Source organism: Pinus tabuliformis, chromosome J, assembly GCF_031772625.1.
Source record: "Pinus tabuliformis cultivar Carrire ecotype Pingquan chromosome J, CPIR1, whole genome shotgun sequence".
NCBI classification, from domain to species: Eukaryota; Viridiplantae; Streptophyta; class Pinopsida; order Pinales; family Pinaceae; genus Pinus; species Pinus tabuliformis.
Window position 1 is genome coordinate 1600061410 of NC_142295.1, and position 14132 is coordinate 1600075541.

At 37.4% G+C, this 14132-nt stretch overlaps 1 protein-coding gene across 1 annotated transcript; it reads right to left on the reverse strand.

The window, feature by feature from the left end:
* Window positions 1-8310: 8310 nt before the first annotated feature.
* Window positions 8311-11631, reverse strand: LOC149233599 (uncharacterized). The gene is made up of 9 exons (XM_089379803.1): window positions 11214-11631; window positions 10846-11050; window positions 10675-10765; window positions 10433-10578; window positions 10086-10329; window positions 9856-9960; window positions 9545-9727; window positions 9001-9202; window positions 8311-8886 (listed from the first exon to the last, which is right to left on the reverse strand). The coding sequence occupies exons 1-9, from the start codon at window positions 11437-11439 to the stop codon at window positions 8399-8401; spliced, it is 1890 nt and encodes a 629-aa protein (XP_089235929.1). The 5' UTR covers window positions 11440-11631; the 3' UTR covers window positions 8311-8398.
* Window positions 11632-14132: the final 2501 nt, after the last annotated feature.

Below are 14132 nucleotides of genomic sequence, written 5' to 3' on the forward strand. Positions count from 1 at the left end.
GATTGTAGCCATTGGACTCCTAGTACAACATCAACACCTCTCATTGGAATGGAAAGCATTGGGCTTTTCAATACATATTCTCCCATGGTTAGCTTGATATTATGGCACTTTCCAGAGCAATTTATTGTTCCTTCATTTGCAACCATCACTTGACACTTCGGTGCTGGATATAGGAAGCAATTCAATTCTTTTTCTATCTGACAATGAATAAAATTATGGGTACTTCCTGAATCAATCAACACTATTACCTTTTTCTTCTTGATTTGTCCTTCTATCTTGATGGTTTGAGGAGTGGTAATTCCAGCCAATGCATTACAAGATATGGTCGGATTCATTTCTTCTTTATCTAGGCTTTGTTCATGGAGTATATCCTCTTCTTTTGACCTTTCTTGCTCCTTTTCTTCTTCCTCTTCACAATCTATGTAGAATAATTTCTTCTCAGCACACTTATGACCTTTAGTGTATTTGCTATCACAACTATAACAAAGCCCTTTTGCTCTTTTTTCTTCCAATTTTTGTGGTGTCAACCTTATAGGTTGTGGAAGGCTAGGGGCAACAACACTTCCATATTTATAGTTATGAGTGGTATGCTTCTTGGTTGCCATAATTTTGCTTTCCATTTTCCTTGCTAGTCTGAATGCCTTCTCTAATGAATCAGGTTCCCAAAGGCGAACCTCATGTTGGATATTATCCTTTAAAGTCCCTATGAACACATCAATCCTACGCTCCTCTGGAATATTTTTACCCTTATGTTCAATTTTTGGAACTCCCCAATGTGATCCATTATTGAACCCTTTTGTTTGAGACTTATCAATTGGCTAAAAATAACTGTTGCTTTTTGTATCCTCATAATGTGCTGTCAATTCTTCCGTAAAAATTGCCCAAGTGATAATTTGTTTACGAGAGCAAAGCCATTGATACCATACAAACTGATTTGGTTCCAAATATAAAGTTGCAATAAGTACCTTTTGTGTGTTTTGCACACTATTGAGATCGAAAAATTGCTCCATCTATAATATCCATGTTGCGGGATCCTTGCCATCAAACTTCCTCATATCGATTTTTGGAATATGGTGGGTCTTCGATCCAACATTAGTGTCTATGGAATCACGATTAACATTTCTTTTGTTTTCATCATGAGTTTCCTTTACTACCCTTTCACCATTAGTGACCATTTCTTGTAGTAAATTATTCATATTTATCTTCAATTCTTCCATCTTATCATCCATGCCATCTATTTTAGCGTCCATGCCATTCATCTTAGCTTCCATGCCATCCATTTTAGCTTCTACGCCTTTCTTTAAACAATCCATCTTAGCTTCTACACCTTTCTTTAAACCATCCATCTTAGCTCCTACATCACTCTTTAAACCATCCATCTTAGATTCTGTTGCTTTTTGTGCAAGTGACACTTGTTGCACTTGGTCTCATAATTTTGATATATCATGTTTCATTTCCTCTTCTTCTTCATGAGTCATGCTAGAGCTTTCAGGTTGCTTACTAGGTGTTTTCATTTTCTTTCCTTGGGGCATCAGTTACCGATAACAATGCTTTACTATGCCCTTTGAATTCCTTCAAACTAATTTTTCAAACCAAGCTTATGCAAAAATTTAAAAAAAACTACACATCTTTTTTCACTTTGTAGGAGCTTGATATTGAATCTGATGTATCTCTGTAATTTCAGATCATCCAGTTCTGAAATTGCGACCTATAGTATCCCTCTGTGTCCTATTTCCAATGCCACCAGTTTGATCCAAATTGGATTCTCCAAGGAAGAGTTATGCACAATCTCCCAAGATGACCTGATTATAGACTTTTCCAGAAGAGCGAACTTGTATGAAGTGCCATGTGTCACTGTTTCAATCTTTGGCTCTGAAAAAAATATATATAAGAAAATATAGTCCGTTCTCTTTCTATACCTTTTTACAAAATTTCAATTTGATGCTCAGAGAGACATTTATGACGATTTTCCCAAGGTCACGTGTTTGGAATGTAATTCAGGAGTCTGCAAAAAAACCAACTTCCTCAGATCATATCTCCACAAATATAGCGCTAAAAGGTCTGAAATTTGGACCCGAGGTTCAGTGTGATTTCCTCTCAAATGGTTTTTTTTTTCACTTCTGAAACATCGCAGAAAAAAAGTTATAGTGAAAATGCTACGATGGCCTCTTTGGAGCAGCAAAACCCTAGAATCCAAAGCTATGATACCAAATGTTATGAAACCAATTCACAAAAAGAAAGAAAAGATAGATCAACACCTTAGAATTCAGCCTCTTCAAGGGGGCAACCTCCTTTACATTACATAAATGAACAATTCTTGGATGATTCAAATGACAAAACCTCCTTTCTATATATAGGAGTCTAAGGGGTCACAATATAACCAAGCCGACTAACAGTAATAATATAAGGGCACAAAAATAACAATAGAGGGATTCTATGGGCACAGTAATAACAATATGGGAACAATAGGGGCACAACAATATTAATAAGGGATACAACTACAATATTAATGGGGGCATCAATATTATTATAAGGACCTAACAAAAAGCCAACCCTGAGGCTATGGAAGGTGGTAAATATCTAAGGTAAGAGTGGTAGTTTAGGATTTACCATTCTAAGCTTGAGATCCATATATGATGTGAGGTAGAGCTCAAGGGATAAGAGATAGGTCCATTATTGTAGGATCAAATAGGAATTTGAGATCTTTATCCATGGTACATAGTTAAAACCAGCTTGTAAGCTTCTCGAAGAGGAAGCTTCAGAGATATTTTTTATTTTTCTGGAATTTCTAGAATCAATGCACCTGTAAAAGGGAGAAACATGTGTTGACCAGTGTTGGTGTTCAAGTATGTAACATGCATTGAGCGCAGGTGGCCAAGCATGCAAGGTGCATTGGGGCTAAAAACAGTGTTTTTGAGCTAATTGTCCCAAAAACTCATACTTTTTGGATAAGTGATGCTTAGGGCTTTGTGAAGGGATTATGACAAAGTGTTCAAGGATGTTGATTGATCTAGTTTGCAGGCCTATTGAAAAAATGTGACAAAATGACCTATAATAGATTACCCCCTAAAGTATAATGTCAGAAGCAGTGGCTGGGGATTGAATTGCTTTACCTTGTAACAAGGCCGGATAAAGAAAAATTGGTCGAGATCATCATCTGTTACAATACATTTTTCATCATGATATCATTGTTGAGGGAGGCATACCCATACTTAGCTTATAAACCATATTACATGTACAAAGATCAAAATGTATCGTCAACTGATGACAGAGTGTGGACCCATGCTTGGATAATATTCTATATGATCATAACCATCATACTTTGTGATTAGTATGAATCCTGAAAACGCAGCCCGAATGAATGAAACTAGATCTGGGGTATTCTATCTCGTTCAATCGATCGTTTTATAGTACGAGTCTAACCATGTGATTAATTGAGTTGAAGTCTAACATGGTAGACACCATCTGATTACCGGCCAATGGTATAAACCATTAATAGATATGAGAGAAACCACCCATGATGATGATAGCTCTCAAGATACCACAGTACAATCCATATGGTGTGAATACACGAGTTGAAGTCGAACACCACACAAAATCTTCCAGTCAGAGGTCATTGATGTAAACTTGTCGTCGAATTTGAGGAAACTTGCTATTGATGTATGAAAGTTCCAAGGTACCAAAGGGAGTTTCTAAGTCAACTTCCTGTATAATGTGTTGATGTCGATAGGAAGTGACTTATCATAGGAGGGCCTTGATGTATCCTCCATCAACAACACAAAATGGGTATCAAGATTTGAGATAGAATGATGATGATGTGGAGCTAGTTCAGGAACGAGATACATGAAACGAAGGCTTAGGAATATCATAGTAGATATTAACTCAGGGACTTCTCTTGAACATACCGATGAGACTTTATGGAGTTGGAAGCATTGAATCAAAATTGATCATGGAGGCTTTTGATATGATGTGATTAACCAAAGAGACAAGCAAACTTCCAACCCAACAGTGACGGAGATGAAGTGAAAGAGTATCATGTTTAAGAGTGACTTGCTGCCATTAATAAGTTAAATACCCTGTTTTACCAATTTCCCAAATCATTTCTGGTTATTACCTCTTTATTTTTGACAAGCTTGAGGAGGATAACATATGCTTGATCTATAAGTTCATATTTCAGATGAATCCCTCTTAGTACTTTTAACGAACCCTGAGAAGGAGTGGTTCAGTCCCATCATGTTCGACGATTCCATCATTGTTTGATGTTTTTACAAGTCCAATGAAGGTGTAAATCAACTTCTTTTTCATGTTTAGAGAGTTTGAAAAAGAGGTGAAAACGAAAACTCCAAAGGTTCCTATTCATAAAATTATCTCGACTCTGAAAAAAGAGAAAATGATACTCAGGAGAACCTCTTAGCCATGTTTGACTAAGGTATTCCTTTTTCTAAATAGTCTATCCTAGTCCGGAAAATGGTTGAACTTATACTGGATAGACATCTTTTCATTTACTTTAACGAGTTCAAAAAGACAAGTGCTCGATAATGTTTTCATGTTTAGGGAGTCTGAAAAGCATTGAAAGAGGACTCCAGGGAGTTCCTTTTTTGTGGGTTTGCATAACTTGAAAAAGTAATAAAAGTATGCTCCTTTGTCAAAATGACATGTTTTCAAATCAAAGACGACATTAAATCCTTCAAACAACCTTTAACCTGCTCAAAACATCATTAAAAGATTATAAATATATGCAATTATGGTAAAATTAGGTCAAAATAATAAAAATATAATAGAATTGACCATAAATAGTTAAAACGTAAATTTATTTTTACTATTTTCATTTTTACCTCTTTTGAATGAGCTCTGAGTGCTTTTTGCCTCCAAACTTCAGCTGTTGATTCCAACCAATCTAATGGACCATTTCTAGTGTCACCAGTTCTAGGTAGGAGATCTTACCTTTCTCTTTCTCTTCACGGTTTCCATTTTTTGTTTCATGCAATTTTTTTGGAGCTTTAAGTGAATTTAGATTTTAGATTTGTGCCCTAGCTCTAGTGCACCCTATCTGTGTGGAAAGGTGCGCTAGGCTAGATTAATGAACACTGGGAAGAGCGCTTTAGCGCACCTTCCAAGGAAGAGAGGGTGTGTTGCAGTGCTCTGTCCTCTTAAGGTAGGGTGCACTAGGCGCGTTTCAAAAAGGGATTTATGTTTTTCAATCAAATTTCTCTCAAATTTTTGCATGAGATTTCTCCTAATTGTTCTTCTTATGATATTGCAACTTTCTACTGGAGAAAAATGGATTTGATTTGGAGAGAAAGAGAACATGAGTTACATGACTTAGTTGTTGCATATTATCTAACAACTATTTAGGCTTTGAGAAATTGTGGACTTCTCCATTTCTTTTAGCTTCCTAGAATGAGGGCCCAACTCGAATTATTGGAATATATGGTCAAGGCATGAGATATTCAGGCACAATGTTCAAGGCTTGGAGCACATATGCTCAGTGTATTGGTGGAGGACATTTAGTTTTTGACAGTTTTATCGAGGAGGGGAGCTCTTATCTCATTATCTGGCATAAGAAGGGGTGGTGAGACTGTCAAATATTATATTGTTGCACATTGTAGAATTCATTCCCGGCCAACAAAAGATGGGAAAATAGGGATTAAGGATGTGGTCTAAATGCCCCTCAGGACATAATTTAGATCATCGCTAGATTGGCTAGCAGTGATACTCTTCATTTGGCTAACAAGTCCCAAATGCAATATGCATTAGAATACATAGAATCGACTGTGTTCAATTGGAGTGAGGGGGTGTTAGCAAATATTAAGGAACAACTCAATAGGGAAAAAGATAGGAGATTGAAGAACTTCAGATATGGTTCCATCCTGATATCATTTTCTCTAAAGAGCATTCCATTACTCCGTCCTCAGCATATTGCACTTGAGCTTCCGAATCCCAGGGCTCCATAGATGAGGTGATGGGTAGACCTCATGTCTCGTAATGCGGGTCCTTCTTTTATGAGTTTCACACCCACTTTCTTTCAATGGTTGCGAATGCAATTTATTATGATCGATGACTACCCATATGTCGCAACAAACTTTTGAGGAGACCTATAGCTCATTTTACCTAAAGGCGAGTAATGGGGTGACATAGGTAAAACAAAATCATTTTGAAAGTTTTTTTATTTCTTGGGTTTTATAATTTTTGTTGTTGTTTTAATGCATCAAAGACTAACTATTAATTCCACATGTAGATGTTGGACCTGTTCAACCAATGGGAGCATCCTATGTTCAACGACGAGGAGAGTCGCTACTTGAATAGATTGGAGCACATGTAGCTATAGGAGTAGAGGAGGAGATGTAGGATCTCAACATAGTTGAGACTCTTGTAGAGTTTGAGCACCACATTGAGGGATTGACCCATAGCATACCAGAGATTAAGGTCAATGAGATCCCAATGAGACTGCAATGATACACCATTGGAATGCCAGAACGCATTAGTCAATTGTTGTGCAAGGTTTCTCATGCAGTTGATTTACTAGGAGGCCTTAGAGCCATATTTTGACTAAATGTATTTTGTTTGATTTGATAGGTTGTATGGCCATATGTGTGTAAGACACAAGTTTTTGTAAAACCAAACTTTATATACAGTTATCTATCTATCAATGTTTTTTATTTGCTCTATTATCTTGTTCAATATGTGATGTGGATTGAATTTTATTTACATGTGTCACAAATGTGTCTAAAACATGATTCACTAATGCATCAGTTAATGTGTTTAGACTTCTAAGAATATGTTGATGTTGGATGTAATAAAATTGTCTTTCCATAAGGCAAACCCTTAGAAACATGCATAGCATAGTTGGACTTCATACTGAATAGAAGTTGGTCAAGTGTAGTGCTACAAGTTGTGAGTCAAGTCTAACTACTCTATGACGAATGCCATGAGAAATAACATCAGACAGAAGTTCGATCACTGTGATATACTCAACGATATTATTGGTTGAGCTACCAATACAGATTCCCTGTAAACTCACTAACTCGCTATTAGGAGCATAAATAGCTCATGCTATGGAGAAAGGATTCTGAGTACGACGACTAGCGCCATCAACATAACCAACATATGGTTGAGGGCACACCGACATATACAAACCAAATGTAAAGGAAGATTAACAGAGATAGTAGGAAACTCTGAAGGAAACACACTGCAAACACACTTAACACACCTATAGACAGTGTGTACATAGTGACCATGCAAAGATGACCTAAGCATAGTATTTTTTGAGGTACAACTCATTTCTGGGTTGCGCTAAAGAGATTCCATCAAAATCAATAAGCCCGTAATCCCCTTTCGTAAGAACACGATTAACCTTTAGTATGCTTTTTGATTGGAAGTTTTAGCCTCCATAGGTATCTTGTTGCTTCTTGATTAGAGGTTATACATTCCATGAATATCTTGTTCTGGTCATTCAATGTATCAATTTGAGATCTTCAATTTAAACTAAAATTCCCTTTTCAACATTGCATATTTCTCTCATTTGGAGAGAAATTTTGTGCTTTAAGTGGGAGCATCCTGCCAACTAATATTAATTATAAACTCACATATACATCCCCACCTACCAAACTGCAACAAACTAATTAAAATCCAGCCCGGACTTCTACACATATTGGCGCTAGTGATCAATATTAGTCCAATCTAACACCAGTGGTTTTCAAAATTGTTGGAAGCAATTATTCCTGACTACGATTGTTTGGGCGCTGGATTGTTGTTTTTATTCATATGGAGGAGAATGATCCTTCACCTTAACAAGCGGTTAAGTGTGATTATCAAAGCTGGTCGAAAAAATTATTCCAGAAATTGATTTTTATGTGGGTAAAGCCAAAATTACATCGTTGACAAGGAATATTTTGATTCCTTTCACAGAGTAGTATTGGGATGCTTTTTGGGTGAGTTTCATCCGTCGAAGGTGCTCTCTCCTCTCCACGACCATAACTTTCGTTTATTATTCTATCAATGATTAGGACGTCTCCTGTTTTATAACAATATATCCACCATATTGACGGCAAGGATTTCGCATCATGTGACGATGCTGTACGTTTAGCCAGCCGTTGAATTTTGAACCATAAAATAATTTACTTAATTCCATGCCATTGCAATCAATGTTTGCTAATTCACTGCATGTGAAAGACGAAGTTCGGTCATAGGATTCTCACACAGTTGACATTTTACTTAGCATAGCACGTTGAGCATTTCATGTTACTGTATGAATAAGTTAGTCGTTCACAGTGAAGTACACTGGAATTACTGGAAGATAAAAAGTGTCAAAATACTTTTTCAATTATTGTTGGTAGATAAAATTTGTTACACAGTGCAATCATTATTAAATGAATAAGAGACGGGCATGACTAAATAACTACAGATTTTGAGCCACTGTTGTGGTCAATCCAAAACCAAAGGGAAAGAGGGGATCATAGTGCTTGTCCCCCACATTCATAGGCAGTTGACCAACACTCTTGAACCATGTCCTTGGAAGTTTCCCCTGGAAGCCATAATCTCCGAAAATCACATCTGTCACACCTTGGCCTTCAGTACCCGGAAGCCACGCCGCAACAAAAGCATCAACCAATGAAAGATAAGGTTCAATAACAAGTGGCCTTCCAGATATCAAGATTACAAGGCATTTCACAGAGCCACATACATTCTTAATCGTATCACCTCCGCCCAAGGGAATGGTCAAATTAAGATTATCCCCACCCGTTTCTGAATAAGGTGCCTCACCCACGACCACAATGGCATATGCAAACCCTTGTCGTTTGACATATTTTGCATCTGGATTTTCCTGATAAACGATCTTTGTAGAAGGGCTAACGGCAGATTTGATTGCTTCAAGAATTGTAGTTCCTGCATAACCAGAAAAAAATCAATAAAGGTCAACTGAATTACTGGATCTTATTGTGCTAATCTATAATAAATAATAACAGGCCTAGCATAAATCTAATACAAATTGGAACTTACCTTTGGTTATGTTTCCACTTGATCCTTGCCATGTTATTGTCCATCCGCCACACTGATAACCCAAGTTGTCAGGATGAGTCCCTGCAACAAGAATCTTATGAGCATTCTTATCCAGAGGAAGCAAAGGCTTGCTGTCTGACTTTCCATTTTTCAACAAGACCAGAGATTTCCTAACAGCTTCTCTTGCTAACTCCCTGTGCGCCTGTTATTGCAAAATTGACTGTTAAATGGCATGAAAACAGTGCATTGCAAGGCAAGTTCCAAATTCCTTCTAGCGTTGTCCATATGAAAGCTATGGAATACCGTAATTAAAACTTCTATTCAGCCTAAATTTTGTTAAAGTTTCGGTACAAAAAATATTGAAAACCAAAATTCAACAGAATTGATGAAGAGACAGAGCATATGGTGTCTGTTGCTGTGGAAAATACAGCTTTACAGACAGGTAAAATGCTGCGATCTATTTATGAGAAAAACATTATAGACAAATATATAACAACAGTGGTCTTAACCATTTATTATGATAAACTGCCAATGACACACTTACCTTGCTGCCAAGTTGGTTGGCTAGGCTCGGATTGGCCATAGGATGTTCAAAGAGTCCCATGGTGAATTTTACTCTCAGAATTCTTCGAACTGCATCATTTATTCTTGCCATTGAGATCAAACCACTCTTGACTTGCGAAGTCAGATTGCCAATAAAGTCTGTGAAATCGTAAGGAACCATCACCTATTGAGCAGATTGCCAATAGAGAAAATCAGGCGTGAATCTCATTTAATAGGATATATGAAGCAGAATTAAATGAGGGATACTGGAAATTCAGAAATGCTATCTAGAATGAGAGACAAATATGCTACCATGTCAATCCCTGCACCGACACCATCAAAGACTGACAAAGAGTAATTAGCACCAGGTGGGCTAGTTATTTGGTCGATACCTTCCCAATCTGAAATAACAAAGCCCTGTGACCAATAAAAGAAGGCATCATAGTCAAATAAGTTGAACGTTTTATAAAACATACATTTTTGAAAAGGTTAAACACAAAAGAAAGGCTGATCACAATTATAAAAGTACCTAGTAATAATACCTTGAAGCGAAGTTGCTTCTTTAGAACTTGAGAAATGAGAAAATGGTTAGCGTGCATCTTCACTCCATTCCAACTGGAATAGGAAATCATAATTGTGGAGACTCCTTTGGCAATGGCATCAAAATAGGGGGCCATATGGATTTTTAGTAATCCTTTATAACTGATAACAGTGTTGTTCCCATTGATACCATTGGTTGTTCCGCCATCACCCACAAAGTGCTTAGCACAAGCTGCAACATTTGACCTGAGAGACATCAATATATCACCAACTTCATAATTGATTGATCAAAGAAATGCATGTTCGATGGGAAAAGCCGAATGAATAAAACGCAACGTTTGTAACTTACTTTCCAGCAATAAAAGGAATCCCCCTTTTATATTTGGCAGGAGGCTGCCCCTGCAGACCCAAGATAATCTGTGTCATTGCCTTGACAATATTTGGATCCTCGCTGTAGCTCTCATAGCAGCGCCCCCATCGGGGATCTCTGCAAACCTGGTCATGTCAAACAAAACTCTCTAAGCAATCCAAACTTCACTTTCATTTTGATTAATAAACTTTCATCGAGCAAACTCAATGTAAGATTCTTACAGCAACACATGGAGCAAATGTGTATTGAATGCCAGTAGCTCTAATTTCCAGAGCTGTTGCAGCACCAATTCTTCTAGCCAAATCAGGATCTCTGCATCAATAAAACATTCATTCAAGTTGCAAGTGATACTTCTTAAATGACTTAAAGAGAAGAGTTGATAGTCTACTTGCCTGGTAGCTCCAAGCCCAATATTGTGAGGGAAGATGGTAGCCCCATAGGCATTGTTGTGGCCATGCAGAGCATCAATACCATAAATCATAGGGATCTGAAGACGAGTAGACATGGCACCCTTCTGGAGCCCGTCCACCAAGTTGATCCATGTAGCCGGAGATGCCTTAGGTGCAGGCACGCTACCTCCTCCGCTAACAACACTCCCTGCATTACACCAATATCATCTCACCATCAACAACAAACCAACCAAGACAATTTTGACCTTCCATCTTTATATCTTCAATGATAATGTCGAACATGTTAAAACGTTATAAATCTATGAAATAGAAAAAGAGAACAAATTTGAGATGAATGCATTCTGTGTTACCAATGTAGTATTTTTTCATAACATCTGCAGTGGCGACTGATCTTTCAATCTGGGTCATCTGTCCGATCTTCTCTTCCAGAGTCATCCGCCCCAGCAAATCCTCCACACGAGTATTGATGGGCTGAGATGGGTCCTTGTATTTAACATACTCGGTGGCCTCTGCACATCTGCATAAAACCACAAAAACCAGCAACAAACACCATACTGAACCCATTTTGTTGGCCATCAACAAAGAAGATCTCTCCACTCCGATCTGCTCAGATGAAGATTCAAGAAAGGCCACCGGAGCATAAAAAGAAGAAACGAAGGATAAGCATAAGTTGCGTGTCAACAATGTGGAAAAAAAATTAAATAAACCCCACGACTGCCGAGCTGAGAAAGGATTTTCAACATTATTAATGCAGGATAGCCGGATTTGAGGGAATCGGTATTGCATAAGTTTGTTATGGACATCCATTTGGGAGAAAATACGTCGCTTGTCACGCAAATTATGTGATCAGACAGCAGGACTTTGTAATAAAGCTATTGGACGATAGATGGGAATTTGATGGATGAAAAGCACACGGATCTAACAACGTTGACTGTTGAGAGTAGCACGCGTTTTATCGAAAACGTCACTAATCTTCGGGCTTGACCTTTGCTGGGGAGAGGAGTTTTTGTCTTATCGAAAAGGACAGCTCTTTATTTCCATAATCAACTGAAAATGATATAGATGTTTCAACGACGTAAATGTAATGTATATTTAATTTAATCTTTTCCAAGAGAAAGTTCGACCACAATTTACAGCTAATCAGTATTCTTTGTAATTTCCTAACTCTGGGTCAATGCTTCGTTTAATTAATAAAATAAAATGATCCTTTTCCAAGTTGTTTTCTTGGTGTTATCAATGTGTTCGTTCCGGTTGAAGTTGTTTAATTTAAAAAAATTAATGATTTAAGAAATTTTCAATGTGTTGAAGTCATTTATGTACTTAAAAAGTGTATTTTAAATAATAAATAATTAAATAATTATAATTTTATTTAAAATTGTATCATTGGATTTTGGTAAAAAAATTCATTTTATTTATTATTTAGATTACATTATTGGTTAGTCGTTATTTGATTAACAATTTTATTTCATTTACTCAATTCAACATTTTTCTTATATACCACTTGTGCAATATACAAATTAGCAACAATTGTATAAACCTTATCAAAATTAGTCACAATAGCCACTAACTTCGGATTAATCACCTCTAAGACCATCTCAATTATCTATTCAACCAAATCCAAATCTCAATATGCCTAACCACCTAAAATAATTGAATTAGACAAATTAACCAAACCATTTGTTTATACTAATAAATACAGTGAATCTCAAACTTACCTAGTTGCTAGGTTAAATTAACAAGACACTGATGTAAGATTGGGAAATTTTTTAGATAATACAAAACTACCCTAAATGAAAGAAATAAGCAATTCAAAAAACAACAATCTAAAAAAAATTAAAAAAATTACTTACACATAAGGTCATAGATGAATAACTTACTTAACGCAGTTGAATCCCAAAAAAAATGGTCATAGATGAATGACTTACTTAATGCAGTTGAATCCCCAAAAAAATGATATATAATATAATGCATTGTGAAAACCCCTCAATACTTAAATACAAGAGTGAAGGGAGCTCTACTTGAATGGTCCATGAGGCACAATACTTGCTAAGGTTTTGCAAAAGGGGTAGCAAGGTAAGTGGGCTTGATTGTGGGGAAAACTCCACAGTTAAGTGTGCTTGAGCCAGAGGCAATCTAGGATGGGTGACCTCCCGGGAAGTCTTCGTTACCAGGTGCAAGCCCTAGAAGTGATGATTAACGCTATGTGATTTATTTCACTAGTTTCAATATGGACTATTCAAAAATCATGAGTAATTAGTCAGTTACGACTACCTCTCATGAAAATGGTCATAGATGGCTCACACCTGATACAATAAGTGCTAAGTGGACTATTCAAAAATCATGAATAATGACTTACTTAACGCAATTGAATCCCAAAAAAATGATATCTAATATAATGCAGTGTGAAAACCCCTCAATACTTAAATACAAAAGAGTGAAGGGAGCTCTACTTGAATGGTTCATGAGGCACAATACTTTCTAAGGTTTTGCAAATGGGGTAGCAAGCTAAGTGGGTTTGAATGTGGGGAAAACTCCATAGTTAAGCGTGCTTGAGCTAGAGCTGATCTGGGATGGGTGACCTCCTGGGAAGTCTTGGTTACCGGATGCAAGCCCCATAAGTGATGATTGACGCTATGTGATTCATTTCACTAGTTTCAATCCCACTTCTTCACCCCTGTGAGGATCACCCGATGCAATGAGTGTTAAGTGGACTACTAAAAAATGATGGGACCAGCCCTGATAACTTACAACATATCATTAATTGGGTGATTGTGTGGATGATTTTATTGTTGATTGGTTTTATGGCGCGGTACTGGTGATTTAATGGTGTGAGGACAACTGTCCTATCCTCGGGTCTCACTTATCCCACCTCTTCACTATACTGAAGAAATCCCTGACCATTCTGTTGTTCCTTCGGTGCTCTGCTACTCCGTCAAGGTAAGGTCTCGGCTTATGGTCTCAGGTTGCTGCTCCACGAGGGTTTCACTTGTCCAGCTCTGGGAATGGTTCCCCGTGAGGGTTTCCGCTTGCATGCTCTAGTGATGTTCCCTATTCTGAGAACGATTATGAAGTTTCAGGTCTGGGACCCTTGGTCTCAGTCTTTGGTCTCCGTCTGTTCGGCTCTGGTTATGATTTTGGGTCATGTACTTGTGGGTCTTTGTTGTATGCTGGTTTCGATTATGCTATTGATTTTAAAGTGTTCGCGTCGTTGTTTGACTGTAAGTGATCCAGGTGGATGTTGGTGGCCACCCACCTATCCCATTTGGATC

What these genes read in the sequence shown, in the direction of transcription:
- LOC149233599 (XM_089379803.1), bottom strand. Translation starts at nt 11,439, where the DNA reads ATGGCCAACAAAATGGGTTCAGTATGGTGTTTGTTGCTGGTTTTTGTG. An exon ending in CATTTGCTCCATGTGTTGCT is followed by an intron (nt 10,579 to 10,674) that starts GTAAGAATCTTA and finishes TGACATGACCAG; the next exon opens with GTTTGCAGAGATCCCCGATG. An exon ending in CCAACCAACTTGGCAGCAAG is followed by an intron (nt 9,203 to 9,544) that starts GTAAGTGTGTCA and finishes TTGCAATAACAG; the next exon opens with GCGCACAGGGAGTTAGCAAG.